Below are 23166 nucleotides of genomic sequence, written 5' to 3'. Positions count from 1 at the left end.
CAGCTTATTCCATACATGCATTGTATACTGTGTGAAAAAGAATTAAGAGGTCCTTTTCAAATCTTTCTCTTCTCACTTTAAACCTATGCCCCCTAGTTTTTGGCACACCTATCCTTGGCTCTTCACCCCGTCCATGCCCCTTACGATTTTATAAACCTCGAATGCTCCAGGGAAAATAGCCTCAGCCTCTTCCTACAGCACAATCCCTCCCATCTTGCCATCTAACCATCTATCTGAGACTCCACATTCAAGGATCTGTGCACCTGCACTCCATTGTCTTTTTGTTTGGCTACACTTCTCCCAGGACATTACCATTAAGTGCATAAGTCCTGCCCTTTTGCCCTACCAAAATATAGCACCTCTCATTTACCTAGATTAAATTCCATTTGCCATTCCTTGGCCTATTTGATCATGATTCCATTGTACTGAGGTAACCTTCTTCACTGTCTACTTACCATCAATTTGGTGTCATCTGCAAACTTACTAACCACACCCTCCCAACAGAGAACTGTTATTTTCCTCGGGTTAGGTCAAACTCTTGAAGAACTGTTATGAAGTGAATTCCAAGTGTACCGACCTGCAGTCATTTATGAAGAGAGATGACCAGCAGTAAATTTGCTTATGCTGATTGTTGTAATTTTTCAGCACTATAAAAATACAGGTTTCTAGCTTGTGACACCAGAAATATATCCCTCAATTTTGGCTAGAAAGCTAACAAGTGGGGATGGAAAAAATTTAATGGCCATCTACAACAGATTTGGTAACGAGTAATAAATAGGAGCCATACCCCAGCTTCAGTTAAGGTTTATCAGTTTATTACATTGAATCAAAAGTGACTAATGATGACAAAGTATGAATAGAATCACTTCTTACATCTTATCTGCTTCTTTGGAACAAACTGAATCAGACAGATTAATTCTTAGAATGGATGTTAGTGATTTTCGCAATGGTAAGGAGGTGAAGTAATCCAATGAGGGGAGAGCAGAGAGAGTGCAAGAAAGTGTACAAGGAGGATTTGGTTTTCTTTTCTGATAACAAAAATAGCTGTTTTAAAATCACCACAATTCATGATTATTAAAACAGAAAATATGATTAATTACAATCGAACATACAATCGAATGTTCAGTACACGTTAGTAATGTAACATTGCAAAATAATGACAGTTCTGCTTTAGCTTCACTGTTGTGCAAGAGGTACAAACTTATAAAAGATGGATTTTTGATCAATCTCATCAAGAATCTTTATGCAGAGGGTGATCCTAACTTGTATGGCTTTCCAGATATCCCACCCCAAATTGATTGGAATATGATTTTTCATCTGTCCTTGAAAACTGCATAGTTTTTGAGTGAGTTTGAATTGCACTTATTGTTTTGCATAAGGCATTGCAGTTGTGTGGATCAAATTGGTTGAACAAGAACAATGAAGTTGCAATTCTGGGATTGGAACCCTGTTAGGTGTGACTGAGGCACAAACATTATTGATTAATTCCAGGATCTGGGTTCTTTTGTAGTGAGACACTGCCCCAGGCGTTTTCCTGAATGAATTTGCTTTCCCAAGCTGTGACGCATTGGTCTTTAATCGAACCTTGTGCCAAGATTCCATATTTTAACAACTTTCCATTCTCTCCTTTACTCTTCAAATTATAAGACATCAACTTTATTTTATTTCAATTTTATTTGTAACAAAAATTATCCAATACACAAACCATTATTGGGTTCCTTATTCCACAGAATTTCTGAATTGATATTAGAAAAAGGAATTTCAAAAGATCCATTTCTGATATAGCTGCTCCTAACAAAGTTGTGCATAACTTGTTTTCCTGAAACGTTCAAAGGTACTTGTCAAGTTCTCTTGCGGAGATCTAGATCTCTTTCCATAATTATAGAAAAACCGTACTAAACGGTAACTGGCTCAGTGCAAATGAACAGGTTTCTCAAAAAACAGCATTATTTCTACAACCAGCTTGACTAATGTTACCAAGAGCAGCCTCAAACAAATTCCAAAACCGTCAGATTATTGTCTAGTTTAATGGATCTCATCAATCTCCCCACAAACACACCCCCACCCCAAAATCTTCTCCTGCACTTCCTCCAAGCTTTCAAATTCCTAGTTACAATCACAACTGGTAGTGAAGCTTGGCACAGGTTTCGCTGCTCCATGGTTCGGTCCTCTAGATCATGGAAAACTTCTGTTCAGGATCCTGGTAAGGATAGCTCTCAGCGAATTGGCATGGAAGTACACTATGGATAGAGCAGAACAAAGGTTTATGTTAAATGAATGACTGCAACCAGTTCAATGCATGACTTGGGACAAAGGAGTGAAACAATGAGTTTTTAAGATCTAAATTTGTTGCTGCATCTTCTTTAGAAGAGTCACTTTACCATCTTTCTGAGCTCAGCGCTGAGTTCACCAATTTCACATCCTGATCACTGTCCCCATTCAGAATCTATTTTTAATCGCTGTTTACAACTGTGTATCGTGCTTTTCATGTTTTTACTTTTGGAGAGAGCTTTTAATTATTTTGTCAGTTATACTCACTCTGGTCAATGGTTTCTTTTTACGTCAACCATCACCACTCCTTTGGTCTTTAGCTCCATCACAGCTTCGTCATTTAATTTCTCCTGTTCTCTACACTACTCCATCCTTCCCTCACCCCATTACAACTTTATAAAAACCTAATAAAAACTGAAAGAACTGCAACTGCTGAAAATTAGAAATAAAAACAAATTGCAGTCTGGTAGCATCTGTGGAGAGAAATCAGAGTTAACTTTTCAGGTTGAGTGATCCTTCCTCAAAACATGTTAACCCTGATTTCTCTCCACAGATGAAGCCAGACCTGAGCTTTGGCAGCAATTTCTGTTTTTGATTCAGAGCATAAAATCCCAACCAGTTCAAACTCACTTCTATTCGGAAGTCATATACAACTTAAAACACTAACGGCCTTTTCTTTCTCCACAAATCCTGCTGGACCTTTTGAGTATATCCAGAAATTTTGAACACAGATGTCACTAACATGATTAGGTAACATTCACTAATATATAGACAGAAAACCAATATAAATAGATTTCTACAGAAACCTCCAATGACAGCAGTCATATTTTTCGAAATTCCTGTTCTGGTTTGCTATCTAACGACTCCTGTTGAAAGTAAACATAACAGCACTGGACTGAGTCTCAATGTTTGGCAAATTAACTGACTACAACCACCAGTGAGAAACATAAGCAAAGATACAAGGGTGTTGCCAGGGTTGGAGGATTTGAGCTATAGGGAGAGGCTGAATAGGCTGGGGCTGTTTTCCCTGGAGCATTGGAGGCCTTATAGAGGTTTATAAAATTATGAGGGGCATGGATAGAATAAATAGACAAGGTCTTTTCCCTGTGTTGGGGGAGTCCAGGACTACAGGACATAGGTCTAGAGGGAGAGGGGAAAGATATAAAAGGATCTAAGGGGCAACGTTTTCACACAGAGGGTGGTGCGTGTGAATGAGAGGCTGGTACAATTACAGTATTTAAAAGCATCTGGATGGGTACATGAATAGGAAGGGTTTAGAGGGATATGGGCCAGCTAGCAAATGGGACTAGATTAGGTTAGACTATCTGGTCGGCATGGACGAGTTGAACCGAAGGGTCTGTTTCCGTGCTGTACATGTCTTATGACTGACTATGAAAGCAGAGACGAAGGCAGAGAAAATAAAATACCTCTTTATTTCACTTCTTACCAAATGAAAACAAAGTTGAAGACAATAACTGTTTGACTGGCCTAAAAAGCCAAGTAGTTTCACAGAAGGAACCTCCCTTCCTGTCTCAATTAACCATTCTTTTAGGTATTTAGTGGCTCTAATTGCACCTCTCATGGGTACTGCTATTTGATAGCTCTCCCTTTCACCTGGCTCAGAATCCAAACACTGCCCTTTCCGGCTTTCTTTGGAAAATGATTCAACAGATAACATGAAGAATACAAAGAAGTCTTTCTAAGTGAACAAAAGATCACCTGAATGGTATTGTTAATTCAACCACAGTAAACTTTGCTGGCTTAACAACATAAACACAGGAATACGACAGTTCTCTGCTCATACAAGAGTTATTTCAAAGGGAGCTCAGTGCAATTGGGTGGTGCAATGATTTATATCTTGGCACAACTTGGTAATAATTGCAATTCTGAAAAGCTGCAGACTAACATGATAGTTCAGTGTTGCACTGTCAGAACAGAGATGAATCCTGTAGGTGAGATGTACTAGTGACATACTCTTTGCTTGATCTCACGATCCTCAGTGTGCTCCTCTGTTCTTTTATCACTACACTTGGACAGTCAAAGCAGCCAAACCTTCTGTCTTCGCTGGATCTCTCACCTCAGATCACCGTGAACAAAGAAATTCCCCAAAATTCATCATTTTAATCGTGTTAGTTATCCCTCATTCCCCTCAATACCTCAGCCAGTTTCCCTTATGTGTATTGTTTTCTTTCCTCTTTTGGAACTTCAGTTCTTATGTGGATAATCAAAGTTAAATGATGTGTAAGCTATGAAAATTCCAGTTTCTACTAAGTCCCAGTAAATATTCTTAAACTAAAAAACTGCAAATACATAACTTTCTCGTGATTATTTGTGCGAACATTCTGCGCATAATTGGTTGTACAGGAAGTCACTGCACTGCAACATTACTAGGAATCACGAGATGAGCTCCAAATGTAGATCGTTCCACCAATTCTTTGAACAGACATTGACTGCTTCACCAAGTTGCCTGTAAGTTTCCTAACTAAATAAGACAAGGGCAATGTCAGTCTAATTCTTAGCAAGTTTCCACGAGAGTAGTTACCCCATTAAGTTTCTAAATATAAAAGTCCACTTTACAAGCTCATCCATGAAAATACTGCAAAATTAAAATAGTGTGCATACTTAACAGAATTTGTTAGTCTTATAATGAAAAACAATACATAAAATAACCCAGATACCTGTATTTCTACTAGTAAAATCTGGGGTGCCCCTGTTTTCCTAAATAGACCATGCAACAGTTATTACTCATACATTAACTGCAGTTAAAAATTCCCTCGTTTTTTGGATGTTAATTAATGCAAGCTAACGATTTCATACCAGACCCTAATATAAAAGAACACAGCATCTGGCGTGAAAGCTTGATGTCAAAACTGAAAAAGGTCCACATAGATTCTACACTTAAGAGTCAGAGAGGTACAGCATGGAAGCAGACCTTTCCGTCCAACCTGTCCATGCCAACCAGATATCCCAATCCAAGCTAGTTCCACCTGCCAGCACCCGACCCATATCGCTCCAAACCCTTCCTATTCATATACCCATCCAAATGCCTCTTAAATGTTGCAATTGTACCAGCCTCCACCACATCCTCTGGCAGCTCATTCAATACCCGTACCACCCTCCGTGTGAAAAAGTTGCCCCTTAGGTCTCTTTTATATCTTTCCCCACTCACCCTAAACCTATGCCCTCTAGTTCTGGACTCCCCCACCCAAGGGAAAAGACTTTGCCTATTTACCCTATCCATAATTTTGTAAACCTCTATAAGGTCACCCCTCAGCCTCCAACACTCCAGGGAAAACAGCCCCAGCCTGTTCAGCATCTCCCTATAGCTCAAATCCTCCAACCCTGGCAACATTCTTGTAAATCTTTTCTGAACCTTTTCAAGTTTCACAACATCTTTCTGATAGGAAGGAGACCAGAACTGCACACAATATTCCAACAGTGGCCTAACCAATGTCCTGTTCAGCCGCAACATGACCTCCCAACTCCTGTACTCAGTATTCTGACCGATAAAAGAAAGCATACTAAACGACTTCTTCACTATCCTATCTACCTGCGATTCTACTTTCAAGGAGCTATGAACCTACATTCCAAGGTCTCTTTGTTCAGCAACACTCCCTAGGACCTTACCATTAAGTATATAAGTCCTGCTAAGATTTGCTTTCCCAAAATGCAGCACCTTGCAGATGACATTGAATTTATCGGAATTAAACTCCATCTGCCACTTCTCAGCCCACTGGCCCATCTGGTCAAGATCCTGTTGTAATATGAGGTGACCCTCTTTGCTATCCACTACACCTCTAATTTTGGTGTCATCTGCAAACTTACTAACTGCATCTCTTATGCTCGCATCCAAATCATTTATGTAAATGACAAAAAGTAGAAGACCCTGCACTGATCCTTGTGGCACTCCACTGGTCACAGGCCTCCAGTCTGAAAAACAATCCTCCTCCACCACCCTCTGTCTTCTACCTTTGAGCCAGTTTTGTATCCAAATGGCTATTTCTCCCTGTATTCCATGAGATCTAACCTTGCTAATCAGTCTCCCATTGGGAACCTTGTCGAACGCCTTACTGAAGTCCATTTAGATCACATCTACGCTCTGCCCTCATCAATCCTCTTTCTTACTTCTTCAAAAAGCTCAATCAAGTTTGTGAGAAATTATTTCCCACACATAAAGCCATGTTGACTATCCCAAATCAGTCCTTGCCTTTCCAAATACATATACATCCTGTCCCTCAGGATTTGCTCCAAAAACTTGCCCACCACCGTGGTCAAGCTCACTGGTCTATCGTTCCCTGACTTGTCCTTACCACCCTTCTTAAACAGTGGCACCATGTTTGCCAACCTCCAGTCTTCTGGCACCTCACCTGTGACTATCGATGATACAAATATCTCAGCAAGAGGCCCAGCAATCACTTCTTTAGCTTCCCACAGAGTTCTCGGGTACACCTGATTAGATCCTGGGGATTTATCCAACTTTACCAGTTTCAAGACCTCTGTAATATGGGCATTTTGCAAGGTGTCACCATCTATTTCCCTACATATCCTTTTCCACAGGATGCAAAATACTGTTGCAAAATACTCATTTAGTATCTCCCCCATTTTCTGCGGCTCCAAACAAAGGCCTCCTTGCTGATCTTTGAGGGGCCCTATTCTCTCCCTAGTAACCCTTCTGTCCTTAATATATTTGTAAAAACCCTTTGGATTCTCCTTAATTCTATTTGCCAAAGCTATTTCATGATCCCTTTTTGCCCTCCTGATTTCCCTCTTAAGTATACTCCTACTTCCTTATTATTCTAAGGATTCACTTGATCTATCCTATCTATACCTGACATATGCTTCCTTCTTTTTCTTAACCAAAACCTGAATTTCTTCAGTCATCCAACATTCCATATACCTACCAGCCTTTCCTTTCACCCTGACAGGAATATACTTTCTCTGGATTCTCGTTATCTCACTAATACAATGCTAAACAGATCATCTATCCAATGTTTCACAACACTAGCATCACCCTCCTAATTTATTAGTGAACCATCCTTCAGTGAATGAGAGCCAACCATTTGATTAGAGAGGCATCACTGAGCAAATATTTCCTCAAACATGCACGCATACAAATTAAGAGCAGAAATAAGCCACTTGGATCAAATCTGATCATTCCAAATCTGTGCCTACCCCTGATGACTTTTCACCTTCTTGCTTTAGAAGAATTTCTGCCATAATATTTAATGCCACTACTTGCACCAACTTTTAATGAAGAATTTCAAAGACTCACCACACAAGAAAAAATTCTCATTTGTGTTGTAAATAGGTTAATCTATTTTTTTATTAAAAAAGGTGACCCTGGTTCTAGACTAGCACATACAGGTATCACCCTTTCCACATCCACTTGGCAAGATCCCTCAAGATCTTGTGTTTCAATCAAGTTGCCCGTCCCCTAAGCCTGATGAAGAGTCTCTACTTGAAATGTCAACTTCTCCACCTCCTGATCATGCCCAGCTTGCTGTGTCCTTCCTTCCAGCCTCCTGCTCGTATACTTTGGATTCCAGCAGCTGCAAGTTTTTTTTGTCCCTTCTAAGCTCCAGCTGATACAAATCTAGTCTGTCCAAGTCATTCCAAGTTATTAACCTAGTAAACCTTTTCGGAACCTACAAAGCATTTTGTCCTTCCATAAATAAGGAGAGCAATACTGTTAATAGTACTGCAGTTGTGCCTCATCCCAATGTCCTGTATAGCAGGAATATACCCCCTCTGCTCTAGTATTTAATTTCCCTCATTACTTTGGTATTCAATTCCCTTTGCAATAATCAATAACATTCTATTTGTTTTCCTAATTACTTGCCATACCTTGTGAGATTTATGCATGATGACACCCAGATCCTTCTGCATCTCACAACCCTGCAATCTCTCATCATTTAGACTTTATGCTTTTTTATTCTTCCTGCCAAAGTGAAATATTTCACTTTTCCCAAATTATACTTGTTTGCCAGATCTTTACAAACTCACAACCTATTTAAATCCTTTTCATAAAAGTAAACTGCTGTGATGCTCAAGAACCAAAATAAGAACAGACGTGCTGGAGAAACTCAACAGGTTTGGCAGCATCTGTCAAAGAAAAAAACAGAGCCAATGTTTTGAAGAGGTACGAGATGTGAACTGTTTCACTCTTTAAAGATGGCGCCAGATCAGCTGAGTTTTCCCAGAACTTTTATATTCTTAAGTTCTCTTCAAAATTAACATTACTTTGTCTCATCAGCAAATTTAGCAACCATATTTTCAGTCACTTCATTCAAGATCTTTATATATAAAGTTAAACCATCAGCACTGCTTCCTATGACACACCAGTCATTACGATTTGCCAACCAGAAGGTGTGCTACTAATGACCACTGCTTCCTATTAGCTAACGAATCATTATTCATGCAATGCATGAACCCCCTACTCCATGTGGTTTGATTTTCTGCAATAGCTTTTGCTGTACTACCCTACTAAATGCTTTTTGGAAATCTATGTTCATCACATCCACTACTTCTCCTTCATCCACAGCACTTTACTTCCTCAAAAAAAAGCCAATAAATGTGTTAACCATGAGCTTCACAAAACTATATTAATTCTTCCTGATTACAGTGAATTTTTCCAAGTGCCCTTCGAGAATGTCTTTTTCTGCCATAACATCTATACACAAGTTACTGTCCAGCAGCAATAACTGTTTATGATAAGTAGCAAGAACTATAACCAATTAATCATCTCTTTAAATACAAACAGTTTGCTATTGCCCCACAGTTGAGATTAGGTGACTCAGCACATTGCAACAATCGAAACTAACTTCCACAATGAGAAAAAGTACTTAGTAAGAAATCACAAGTGTGGGAATAGCTTAATGAATCCTATTACCCTCATCCCATTTCCAAACACTCTGCTTAATATGGAAAGGCACAAATACTAGACTTATATAGTAGATAATACCCATCAAGGCTTGCATTATACCCTTATCAAAATAGTACCTAATCAGGGGCCTGTTGGGGTGAGACAAACTTGACAGGAGGCTTCAGAAGCTAATAAGCAGGATTTAGCAGGATTCTGACAACCATCTCGTGACTCAGAGAATTGTATGGGTTGAGTAAATTGAAGCATCAATTCAACTGAATTAGGACTGTACACCCACCCACGCCAGTTGATAGTTAATCTTTTTTTTGATCCTCAAAAAAAAAATCAACCAACACTTGAATTCTTTCTTCCACGTGCTCTAGTTACATAAAATGTCTATTTTAATACTGCTGTGGAGTTGCCGGTGTTGGACTGGAGTGGACAAAGTTAAAAATCACACAACACCAGCTTATAGTCTAACAGGTTTATTTTGAAGTACTAGCTTTCAGAGCATTGCTCCATTATCAGGTCACCAGTTAGAAGGAGCAGTGCTCTGAAAGCCAGTACTTCCTGGTGTTGTATGATTTTTAATTTTATTTCAATACTCATCATTTAAAACTCCATCAGTGGTGTGCTCGGTGCAGGCAATGTGTAATGTGGCACAAAACCAATCGTACCTTTATAGTCCAGATTCAATCAGACTGCAATGAATTAACAACTGATGACTTTCAATCATTCCAACTGGACCCTTTCTGAGAATCTTGAGCCGAGATTTTGTGCAAGTAGAAATTCGGTTATGATGACTGTTGAGTGCCCCTTGCTACGAAAGGCACAAAAATCAACATTTATTGCCCACCCCTAATTGCTCAAACAAATATCTCACTCAAACATACAAGATTTGGAAAAAGACATTTTGACAAGGTAGAAACAGTGGTTGCTTTTCCTCAGCAATCTGATTGTTTAGGAGAGATGGGGAGGTCATGAATACTTGAAATTTATGCTGCAGCATTACTCCCTCAGGGATGTCAAAAACAGTAGTGGGAAAGTGAGGTTTAAAAGACCAGCCATGATTGTACTGAACAAATTAGCAGACTTGAGGGATTCATGTGATTTACTCCTGTTCCCTATTTCTTTTCATGTGAAACATCCCACAGCATTAATATGAACAGCACAGGAAGTTATACCTGGTGTCCCTACAAATATTTATCCCACAGTTGACATCACAGAAAACAACTCTATGGCTGCTGTCAGATTGCTATTTGCAGAGGCTTTCTATCAGCAAACTGGTTGTACTTCTTGAGACTAGGTATCAGAAAAGAATTGGCTCTAAAGTGCTTTGGGGCATTTTGTGCTTGTGATAAATGCAAGTTGTTGTTAGTACAGCTGGAGATAGACAAATGTTGCCCTGGCATTTGGTCTTGATCAAGACACAACACAAGAATGTCAAACTTCAAATCAAGAAGTGACTGCTGACTGATTCTTAGGTCAACACACTCAATTTTCTGGTCTTCCCTAAGAACATATCAATTGGAACCAAGTTTCACATGAAACATCACCCTTTTCTCATGTAGTATGGTTGTGACCATTTGAAATTTGGCATTCTTGCATTGTGTCCTGATGAGCACAAAAATGAAAGGTTTTGGCCACGAGCCCCACATCTGGGCAGCAAGAGATGCAAGTCTTTCTCCTGTGTGACACTCACCGAGCTTTTCCTTCCACTCCGGGATGAAGATGGGACGTGATGAGCATCAGTCAGGGAACTGCTTCCAGGTACTGACAAAGGCAGTGGGAATGAGCGAGTAGGGCACGGTGGTGATGCTGCTCCAGGTGTCCGAGGTCGGGTCATAGCAGTCCAGTGTCTTGCAGCGCTGGGTGCCAAAGTAGCCGCCCACCACGTACAGCTTGTTGCCAGACGCCACGGCGTGGCAGCTCATGCGCTTGGCCGTCATGTCGCCCACCCGAGTCCACTGGTTGGTGTCACAGTCGAAACGGTAGGCCGAGGCCGCCGTGAACTCCGTGTCGCCGCCCATGATGAAGATCTGGCTGCCCAGGGCGGCGGCGGCCGTGTAGCGCCAGGGCTGCGGACAGACGGCCGGCACCGCCCAGCGGTCCTCCAGCGGCTCATAACGCTGCACCCGGGAGCGGCGCTCGGCCGCCGGGAGGCTCGAGGCGCCGCCGCCGAAGACGTAGAGGCGGAACTGGGCGCTCACCACCGCCGCGTTACTGACGCCGTCAGGGAGAGGGGCCACCGAGTTCCAGGTGTTGGCGGACGGCTCGTAACGCTCCACCTGAGTGAGAGGGGCTGAGCCCGGGGCCCAGGCAGAACCGTGGCCTCCGAGCACGAAGACGCCTCCCCTCAGCTCGGCAGAACCATGCCCGAAGCGAGCAACTAACATTGGCGCCACTTTGGACCAATCGCCGGCCGCTGCGTCATAGACCCAGACGTCTCGCGAGACCCCATTCTCGGGTCCCCGCCCCCCGCTCAGGTAGACGCGGCGCCCCAGTGCGCAGGCGCTGAATTCCTTGCGGGGGCTGGGCAGGCGCGCCTTGGCGACGATGCGGCCTCTCCCCTCCCGTAGTCCTCGGCCCTCCTCCAACCGGTGCCGGGATTCCGAGCCCCGGCCTTGCAACTCGGGGTCTCCCTCGGCTCGGCCCCGCTCCAGTTCGTACACCTGGTCGCACAGGAAAGTGGGGCCGCCCAGGATCAGCAGCGTGTGCCCGGCGCGCCTGGGCCGCGCGCACGTCAGCGTGCCCGCCGCCGCCGCCCCCCCCTCGCGCTGGAAGCGGCGCGCCTCGTCCACCAGCGCGCGGCCGACCGGGTCGTCGTCGAGGAGGCGCTCGGCCTTCGCCCAGGCCTCGAGGTAAGCGGCGGGCAGCAGGGCGAGGCGGACGTGCCGCAGCGGGCCGGACAGGCGCCGCGGGCTTCCGCCGGGCGGCCGGTGCCGGGCCCAGCGCACGACGGCCGAGTGGACGGCCCGCTCGTCCTCGGCCTCCAGCTCGTCGCTGGCCAGCAGCTCGGCCAGGGTGGCCTCGGGCAGCCGGCAGAGCTCGTCGCCGTCGGCCAGGCGCTGGAAGTGGGCGAGGCAGGCGGCCCGGGCCCGCTGTCGCAGGCGGCGGCACTGGTGCGCGTCGGAGAGCAGCAGCAGGCGCAGGCAGTTGGAGGGCCGCAGCCGGCGCTCCAGGAAGGCGGCGGCGGCGTCGCGGACGTCGGGGAACTGCAGCATGTCGCCGGCCTGCAGCAGCCGCTCGGCGTTGGCCTCGCTGAGGGCCAGCCGCGCCGTGTACGCGTAGTCGAGCAGCGGCTCCAGCGCCTCGGGGTGCACGCTGGCCCGCAGGTCCACCTCCGGCTCGCCGCTCTCCCGCAGGCCGCCGCCGAACATGGCCGCGAAGTAGCGGCTGCAGGCGGCCAGCACCGCCCGGTGGCACAGGAAGGAGCGGCGGCCCGCCCGCAGGGTCACGTCGGTGAAAAGGCGCTGCCTCCGCAGGCTGTCCAGTTGGGCCAGGACGCTCTCCGGGTGGGAGACCTTGTGGAACAGGGAGGCGTTATCACTGCCCGGGCTCTCCTGCTCGCTCATGGTCGCTTCTTCCCGAACTCCTGCTGCAGGGTAACTCTGCAAAACACAAAGGAGGAGAAAACACATTCATGCAGCACAGAAACATATCCTTCAGTCCGAGCAATCCCAAACTAAACTAGTCCCACCTGCCTGCTCCACATCCCTCCAAACCTTTCCTATTCATGAACTTATCCAAATGTCTTTTAAACATTGTAACTGTACCCACATCCATCACTTCCTCAGGAAGTTCATTCAGCACCCGAACCATCCTCTTGTGTAAAACATTTGCCCCTCGTCTTATTTTTAAACTTGTATCTAAAGTCAGAGTGCCCTCAGAATAAATGTACAGCGAGATCCGAAAATTTAAACACACTGGAGGAACTCAAGCACGTCGTGGCAGCTTCCTTGTGCAGGGAAATAGACAATATCCAGTTCAGTTCTGAAGAAGGGTCACTGGACCCAAAACGTTAATTCTGCATTCTTGGTACAGATCCAGCCAGACTGACTGAGTTTCTCCAGCAATTTGTTACTGTCCAAATTCCAAAGAGTCACGTTCCCGGATTGGTAGTCTCGCGCAGATTCCCATGGCATCCCTTTTTGAACCAAGGGAGAGGGGTCCATATTTCTACCAGGTCATTCCAATCAGGGTTCCGTCAGAAATGCGGTTTTATGCTACGCTGCTGAGAGTTTTCTTTTAGTGAGGAACTCTTAAGGGAAGGCAAACCTAGCTACCTTTTCAAAGCAGTATCTGGTATTCTGAAATTCAAAAATCCAGCATCACAGACGGTTGTTGTCAAATGGTAAGTGGTACAAAATAGGGGACCAGGTAAATGGGTGGGTGGCGACTGGAGAAAATGGGTGTTGTCAGATGGTTGGAGGTGGGGGGGGGGGCAGTAGGGTCTGAGAAGTGGGACTGGAAGCCAGATTGGATGGAAAGGAATCAGCTTGGGAGGTGAAGGAGACTGTAGTCTGAACTAAGTGAAAAATTGTGCCCAGGGGAGCAGGTGAGTGGATGGGTGGGGGTGAAGAAGAGAGAAATGGAGGAAAGACAGATGAGAGAAAACATCTGGTTTTCAAATATCATTTTAAGGAAGCAAAGCTGGTATCCTTGTCTGGTCTAAATGGGATTCCAGACTCGGGAATGTAATTGACTTAACTGCCCTTTGACAAAATCTCTCAGTTGAAGGATAATTAGAGATAAGCAAAGAATGCTGAACTTGTCAGTGATGCCACATTCCATAAAAATTCCATAAACCATGTTTCAGGACTGTGATTCTATTTGCTTAGCACATTCAAAATCACTTGATGTTTGTAGGCTGTGGTAAAAATGCAGAGGACAGTTTAAGTGGCAGAAATGTAAACAAACCATCTCGGAACAGTGCTGCTTTTAGGATCAGGCCTATAATTTTCTCAAAAACAGCTCTATGTTTTCAATGACCAGTATTTATTTTGTTTGGAATGCTTCCTACTACAGTAATACCAGATCTTGAACATTCTTTCATATGGCTGCTTGTTCGCAGACATCATCACAAAGACCCAACTTTATGCAGAACAACTGAATGAGTCAAAACTGACTGGACAGATTCTTTGTCTTTAGTTTCCCCCATGAAGGTGCTTGCTAATGTTTAAGTTTACTTCCATGATTATCAAATCCATTCATTTGAACTGGACAATATCATAGAATCTGTATGGAGTGAAAGTAGGCAGTTTGGCCCATCAAGTCCACACTGGTTCCTGTAAATAGCATCTGTCCCTCTACCCTGTCCCTTGAATCTTGCATTTCCTTCGGCTAATGCCACCCAGTCTGCGTTTCTTTGGGCTGTGGGAGGAAATTCACAGACAGGGAAGCTTGTGCAAACTCCAATGACAGTTGCCTGAGGGTGGAATCAAACCAAGTGCCTGGCGATGTCAGGCTTGCGTTACTAATAGACATTTTTATGGACATCAGATACAGGCAAAACCGACTACAGCATTGTGCAGTTCATAATTGAAAAGTCTACTCTCATATCTTGACTCTATTACCCCAAATAATGGTCATGATAATACCTGTAGGACCATAGTTCAGTTGTGTCAGCACACAAACATCGTGATTTGAGAGAAAAAGAACAAAATACAGACTAATGAGCATCAGAAAAAAATGAGAACACCTTGAAAGTCTTTGAAAGTTCCCATCTGAAACCTTAAACTGCCTGTTATCTATCATTTTGTTGTATTTCCAGCATTTTCTAACTTCTGATTGGCCACATCTTTAACTTAGACCCACCCATATAATCACAACACTGACCTGCAAGCATCCTTACCCTAAAAGGGGATTCTTTCCTCATTATCAGAATGTGAAAATGCCTACAGGATATCCTGACTTTTCCACGGAGTATACAGAAATGACGGGCAATCCAAAGTCAAAGCTCTGGAATTTAGAAATATTTAGTGGATTCATGTCAAGTTGAAATGTGTTCAAAAGTTCACTAAATTTAATGCAGTCAATAATTTTATGAATTAACAGTACAATAGGAATTGAATGCAAATACAATATTAAATTTACTTCAATATATTCTAACAATATTGTATAAAACATATGATCAAAAGTACTTGTGTTTTAAGAGGGATGATACCTTATGCACACAAGCCTCAATTCAGTACAGCCTGATATCAGCTTGCTTATTTTTGAAAAAAAATTCTGGTCAACATAATATTTGGGCAAAGGCTGTCTCTTCTAAAGACACATCCGTGCTCAATGGAATACACAATACAATGCTTCTTTTGAATTGGTGGCTAGACAGTCCAATAACAATCCCAATGTTTGGCAGCAATCTTGTGGAAGAGGCCACAGAATGATTGCAATTTGGTGTATTTACAGTTTCAGTAAAGCCTGACATCAGTTTCCCTAACTGGAACTCAGTTTAAAAAGAAATACTTTTGTCAATTATAGAAATCTCACTTTGGGTGAGGCACTTTTGAAAGCTTTCCACAATGAATCACAAATGTAATGATTACTGTTTAAGCAGAAACACAATTTTGCATCAGCAGCAGAAATATGAACAGGCCTTTGCTTTTTGGTTTGTGTCAAAGGATGCCATCTAGGATACCCAGAAGTTATTTTTCATTGTTTTTAAAAAACAAAGGTCCACATGTTATTTTTAAAATAATTTGTTCAGGTGATGCAAAACTTGTATTTATAGCCCATTCCTTGTTGCCTGAGATAATGACGGCGAGCATCAAACTACTAGTTTGATGGTTTTTGGATTTTGACCCAGTCACAATGAAGGAGCCACGAAATAGTATCAGAATAATATCCTCATGTTGTTTGGGAGGAGCTTGTGACAGACTCAGTGACTTGATGCAGCACATCAGTTGGGCAATATGCATGGAAGTGACTGTGCTGTTGAGAGGGTGAGATTGATAGTCTCCTCAATGAGATGACATCTCCAACCATCTTAGTTTCATTTTGGGTTCTCAGCTTATACATAGCCTGAGATCCCCAACTTCTGTCCCAGAGGCAAGTTGTCAACCCAGCCAAACTGAATTTCCTATGTATTCAATGTTGTCTATCATATGTATATGCTGCTTTCATGTGGGGCATATGGTGAGCACGTAAGGTTTTCCACCTGAACATTTACCTGATGAAGACAGATTTCATCCTTTCCCATTGGGAAGTAATTAGGAGGAGGAAACTTGTGTTTCATTCCCAGGAATCTTGCAAGTGTGGCTGCTCTACTTAACGTTGGATATTCAATATAAAATTCTGACAATTCACTGATAGTTAGCAGACATCCAACTCTATTAAAATATTTTAGTGAAAGACAAAGAATTTTTTGTGTTTCACACTTTATCTGACACTAAAATAGTTTCTGCTCCATTTTTTAGTGTATAATCATATCCAAAGAACTTCTTCCCAAAGCAAGCCAGAGAGCTTCTAGAACTTCACCTGCATAGTTCTGTCTGAACTGTAGAGTGCCAGAATTCAAGTCCAGAATTAAATGTCACAGGAAGGGTGACTAGAACTGAAGAAAATATATTCCGCCAAGTAATGACAACAGTAAAACATAAAAGAAGCCTGCAACATTTCACGGTTAAACGGAATAAATTAGTTGTGGGAATTAACTGAAAACATTTAAGCTTCATGAGGTACTGCGGTTGCCTAAATTTCTGTTTGTTTTCCTTAAAGAGGAATTTTCTCAAAATGCGGACAATACTTGAAAGAGATGTCAATGGAGGTTTGTATGATTAGTCCATGTCAATTGATCAAAGTTGCTGCATCATGTCTGAATGGAGTAGGTTTGCTCACCTATATTGCCACATTACCTGTTGTTGACATTCTTTGCATTAATGTTTGTTCTCGCCCCTAAATTTGAGAAGAGCCAAACCTAATGTTGACGACATTGATCATCTATACCCACCATTTCCAAAAGATGTCATTCAATGTCATTGCAAAGTAATGAAAATCTGGTAATTTTATCCTATGGGTCACTAAGGTCAGTTGTGATATTCTGCACCAGTGTATTTTAGATGTTAAGTTTGTGATCTGGATTTGAGTTAACAATGAAGTAAAAATTTCTCTTTTCCTTAATAGGCTAGTATTTGAAAGCTTTTGAGTCTGGAAATGCAACACAAGATCATCTGTGATTGACTAAAGTTGGTTCTCTGATGTCAAACGTCTTTATTCCACCTATAGGCCAGTAGGCCATTTAGGGTAACCAGTAACATTATGGTTGTGGCCTCAACTTGACATTCTTGCCTAATTCCATCAACCATTGACCCTTCATTAGTCAAGAATTTACCTACCTCTGCCTTAAACAAAAATGTGCAAAAACCCTGCCACACCTCTCTGGGGAACAGAAAGAGGGCATAGGTTTAGGGTGAGAGGGGAAAGACATAAAAGAGACCTAAGAGGCAACGTTTTCACACGGATGGTTTGTGTATGGAATGAGCTGCCAGAGGAAGTGGTGGAGGCTGGTACAATTGCAACATTTAAAAGGCACCTGGGATGGGTACATGAATAGAAAGAGTTTGGAAGGATATGGGCCAGGTGCTGGCAGGTGGGACTAGATTGGGTTGGGATAGCTGGTCGGCATGGACGGGTTGGACCAAAGGGTCAGTTTCCATACTGTACATCTCTATGACTATGACTCTCTGACACTATCATTCTGCCATCTACTACGTGACCATACTTTCAAAAATACCACAATAATGAAACTGTGGGCATGGGAAATGGTAGTTGGCTGATCAGTTGATTGGATCTCCGCATTTCAGAATAACACGGGAAGTATTTCCTAAGTTAAAATTGCAATTTTCCCAACATCACACCTAATAGATTGATGAGCATTTTATGGATGAGCTCACAATGAATCTGACAATTTCCCACCTACCTTCCCCCATGACTATTAGTAGGAGATTAAATCCAGTCAAAGATATTAAATATTTGGTCCTAGGCCAACATTTCAGAAAATTGACATCAAGTAGAAGGGCAAGTGAGAACACTACTGCAATGTGCTGTATTTGTGTTTGAATGGCAATGTTAATTGTAGCTTGTTCACCGTATAACCAACATAGGTCATTTCAGCAGCAGTTTCAATATTAGTTTACCAAATTATTGACCAGCTTTTACCTTGATATTGGTCCACAAACCGCAACCTGTCTACTCCAACTTGGCCAAATGACCATTCAGCTCTCACCAGCCTAAGTACTGACAGTTCTAATGTAAATTCGGCCAAGTATCCAAGATCAAGTTGTGCAGATACCATGCTTTCAGCCTTTTTTCACTTGTTTCTGCATTTCCACATTGAGATATTTTACACTAGAAATAAAATCATCAGGCATTGGAATTGCCTCTTAATTTTTCTCCCAAGAAATGAGAATGCAGTTTGTGTTGCTGATATTATTTCCAGTTCTGCTAATTGAAGATAAATGCACCTCCAAGTATAGCACAGAGCTGTGAGAGTAGTGTTATCTTTTTAAGCCCCGGTCTTTTAAAGTTTGATAATCTCAATTATAGCACCATGTGCTTCAGAGAGATATGGCCTGTGAAGGGGCATGGGAGCTTCCCAGCTCTGTTAAAGCACAGCCCAATTCTTGTGCAATGCTTTTTCTGAACTGAATTACATTGCATCAAGGAAACATTTGGAGTGAATAATTTACACCAACATCTATAATGCACGAGTAAGCTTTGACAGATTGCAGACACAATATCTGGAGCAGACGAGTCTCTGGGACTTGCAGGTGCCGTTTCAGAACCAACAGATATGGAGGGTCGGCAATAAAGAGCAGGTTCTTCAAAACAATTAGATGCACCCTGTATCTGGAAGATAGCATTACCACCAAATTGACCTGTCAGAATATAGCAACAGTGCAGTCAAGTAATTGGAGTTGCTTGTCCGTTAGTTGCACTCGCTGTCACTGAATGGTCGTCAGTAAAATGAAAACTAGTAGGATTTCTTCCCTCACTGTAGCTTGTAGCACAGAAGCAATAGTAATATCATAATTGCACCAACTTCTGCCTCATCAGAATTATTGCACTTTTGTGGTAAAATTCCCCAGATACAGATAAGAGTGTGACTATAAATGAGCAAAACTAACATCATTTACAAAATACCGTGCAAGGACTGTAACAAACAATACATTGGACAAACAGGCAGAAAACTAGCCACCAGGATACATGAACACCTAACCACAAAAATACATGAGCCTCTCTGACTAGCATCCTCACATATGGATGAGGAAGGATACCACTTTGACTGGGACAATATATCCATCCTAGTACAAGCCAAATAAAGACATGCACGAGAATTCCTAGAAGCATAGCATTCCAACCAGAACTCTATCAACAAACACATCGAGTTAGACCCCATCTACCACCCCCTGAGAAAAGGAACCGGAAGTGGCTTCGCCACAGGAAATGACATCACCAACCCAAACATATAAATAGAAAGCAGGAACTTTCAGCATTGCTTCCCATGAGGTCCAGTGAAGATGTAACCTAGTAAGGTAATGAAACATCTGGAAATGAACCTTTCAGTTCAGCGAGCAAACCTACATCCAAAACCTCAACCTGCGTTACAATTCTTCTTAAAACTCGCTAAAAGTGACTATAACTTGGCTCCAAGTTAACAGTGAGTGGGGAGGCTAGAAACTGGTATAGGATAGTGAAACCTAATTTTGGTCAGTGTGTTTTTTGCTCAATCTCTTGAAATATCATTAGAACATGCTTGAAATAGGCACTAGGCTACCTTGTTTTTCTCAACATGGGCCTGTGCTCATAATAAGAAATCTAGCCTAAAACTAAGAAAGCAACTGTAATGTACTTCCCAACCTTTCAAGAGTCTGCCGTTCTGGAGCCACACACAGATCTTTATGTGCCTGCTCCTGACCTTTTCCAGTTCAATTGCATTAACATGAAACAAAGCCTTAAAGATAAATTAAGTCATCAAGAATTCTGATTTTTTTTATTGTGGGGATTACAGGCTAATCATTATGCTGCACTTCACGTTTTCACTGATTGATGATAAACATGATGTGTGCTAAGTAAATCTGAGAGTTATATAGTCACTATAATTATTGATAATGCCTTAGGTTTGTGGAATAAATTTTATGGTTGTGACCATTACTGTTGTTAATTTAACTAGTAATACATTATTCAAAATGTGCTACCAAATGCCAAGTTTTTATCACAAGCTATAAAAAGTAATTTGAAATATTTAAATCAAAGTTAATATTTAAAATGAAAGCAAAATACTGGGGATGCTGAATATCGGATATAAGAATGGAAATTGCTGGAAATACTGATCAGGCAGCATCTGGGGACAGAGAAAAACACCAAACATTTTTAATCAGAATTAAAGTGACATTTTATTTCAATCTCCGCAGATGCTTCCAGCTTTGCTAGAATTTTCAGCACTTCTTATTTAAGTTAATTTGCTTTAAGCATTAAATGACAATTATACAGTTAGAAAAGTCAAAAACAATTCATTGTTAGGTCTGTTTTTGAATTTCTTTTCCATTTGATAATAAATTACTGAAATTATGTGCATAAATTATACACTCTACCAGATACACTTGACAGTTTACCAAGTATTTGATTTTAGAATGACTAAATATTCTTGTGGCTCCTCGTTTTTATTTTAGGTGTTTTTCAGATAAAGGACCACAAGACTTAGGAGCAGAAATTAGGCCATTCAGCCCATCGGGTCTGCTCCGCTATTCAATCATGGCTGATAAGTTTCTCAACCCCATTCTCCCTGTAATCCTTGATTCCCGTGACAATCAAGAATCTATCTATCTCTATCTTATATATACAGAATGACCTGGCCTCCACAGCCTTCTGTGGCAATGAATATGCTCAATAGGGTTGAGAAAATCAACAAATCCTGTCCTAAGCAATGTTTCTAAAAAATAAAAAGTGCTGCCCCTTCCATGTATACTTACTTGCCCAAGAGTCGAGCTCGTTGACACAATTCTACTGCAGGCTGCTGTCACCCTACAGTCACCCTCCTCTTACTCATTGTTACCTTTCCTCCATCCACTTCTTGTTGGAAAACAAATGTTACCAACATAACCCAGCAAAACTCGTCACCTCCAGAAACAAATAATCCATCACTCATAGGTTAAGTACAAATGAGACCTATGCAGACTAAGAAACAGATATTTCAAAATGCAACCAGACACTGGATCGCTGGGTAACAATCTTGCTCAATTTGGGCAGTTAGAAAACTACAAATTGTCAATGATTGGACACCTGATAAAACCATGAATTCTGTTTTTTATTACTATATAACTCAAACATCTCAATAATTCACCTACAATGAAGTGCATTCAAATAGCATTAGATAGGCAAGCATGATAGCTATTATGCTTTAAAAGAGAAGGCAAGATTTCACAAGCAGCAATGTGATAAATGAACAATTATGTCAGTTAAGGAAACAACATTGGTTCAACTCCTTGCTCTTCTCCAACCTGGGCTTTGGAATCTTCTAACGTCCCCAGAAAAGCCAGGGTAATCATATTATCTGACAGACATTCGAACTTTTTCACTTCTGCAGTGGGGTCAGCCTAGGCCACTTGCTTGATTTCTGGAGCTTGACTTGAACAGACAATTTCTGAGGCAAACTTGTTACTTAAGGAAGGTACAGGTGCCAGAAAGAGTTGGGAAATTTGGAAACTTGTAGAGATGAGGACAACATAACTGAGAAAGTCAGAGGGATGTTAACTTGGCTTGGAGACACAGTTCATTCTAGAGATTGAGTTTATTCTCTCACACTACTGTGCTAGATTTTCACATGGTGCATCTGGAATCTATTCATCCAGTTGCTTGCTTGTTATCAGTGTTGGTTTGTGCTTAATAGATATTATCCTGGATTTCAGTGCTTGTTTTTTTTGGGTCATAACAGAAGTACCCAGCAAATCTAGAAAACTCCTGAAAGTCCAGCATGCCATGAGAAAGATAATCCTGGATCTTTTTTGTAGATATTGTCATTTAATAGTGAATTCAGGGGCTTCCCATCTATGTGTTGGTTTTATATCTCATGACAGGTTTCTTCAGATCCCTGATGAAGGGCTTATGCCCGAAACATTGGTTTTCCTGCTCCTCAGATGCTGACTGACCTGTTGTGCTTTTCCAGCAACACACTTTCGACTCTGATCTCCAGCATCTACAGTCCTCACTTTCTCCTAGGTTTCTTCAGTAGGTAAATTATATAACGTGGATGTGGAGAGCCTAAAGTCTTCATTTAGATGGCAGATCACTTTAGGCAAAAGCAGGGAAAGGAAGACTTCATCCCTCCTAACATCCCTCACCTTGAAGTGCACAATTCATGAAAGGTTTAGTTTTCAGTATGATTCATAGAAATCAAAACATGGAAACCAGTCATTTGGTCAATTTAAATTTATTGTCAGCATTTACCATTCATACAAACAAATTGCTCCAATCATCTTTACCAACCTTCTGATATTCCTTAATTCCCCATCCAGTCTTCAGTGTTAACATGCTTCAGTGAAGTCCACACACTCAGGAATTTTATTTGTAAAACATTTTCACTAGGTTTCTCTTACAAATCTTTTAACATTTAATTTTAGCTCTTGTTCTTGACATCTCAACTACTGCAAACAGCCTGTTTCTACCCTGTCCCATCCTTTCAAATTTTTAAACTCTTCTTGGCCTTAGATATTTGAATAAAAAACCCTTTAGGAAACAAAAACACTCAGAACGTGAGAAATTTTGAATCTGTTGTTTCAAAATATTATTTAAATATTTGAATATTTTGTCAACCCTCCTATGTAGCAACCAAGCATTAGACACACCGAGAGCTTCAGCTTACGTCAGTGTTTTTACAACACATATGGTCTGACCATTCACTGATGATTTGGGGATGCTGGTGTTGGGCAAAAGTTTTGCTATAAATTCTGTGTCTTATGACCTTATACTCCACAACCATTTGATGAAGGAGCAGTGCTCCGAAAGCTAGTGCTTCCAAATAAACCCGTTGGACT

General features: G+C 41.8%; 1 protein-coding gene across 1 annotated transcript in view; it reads right to left on the bottom strand.

Moving 5' to 3' along the window:
* Positions 1-1655: 1655 nt before the first annotated feature.
* The window catches only part of LOC122540915 (kelch-like protein 25), a 29950-nt gene continuing 8439 nt past the window's right edge, over positions 1656-23166 (bottom strand). The window contains exons 2-3 of the mRNA XM_043677204.2: positions 10836-12744; positions 1656-2240 (exon numbers count right to left, since the gene is read on the bottom strand). Coding sequence (XP_043533139.1) covers positions 10882-12744 — 1863 coding nt within the window. The 3' untranslated portion in view covers positions 1656-2240; positions 10836-10881. The remainder of the gene's footprint in view (positions 2241-10835; positions 12745-23166) is intronic.

This window comes from Chiloscyllium plagiosum, unplaced genomic scaffold, assembly GCF_037043375.1.
Source record: "Chiloscyllium plagiosum isolate Xiang-an unplaced genomic scaffold, Cpla_swu_hap1 HiC_scaffold_39, whole genome shotgun sequence".
In the NCBI taxonomy this organism is placed as follows: Eukaryota; Metazoa; Chordata; class Chondrichthyes; order Orectolobiformes; family Hemiscylliidae; genus Chiloscyllium; species Chiloscyllium plagiosum.
This window is presented reverse-complemented; position numbering and strand designations above follow the sequence as displayed.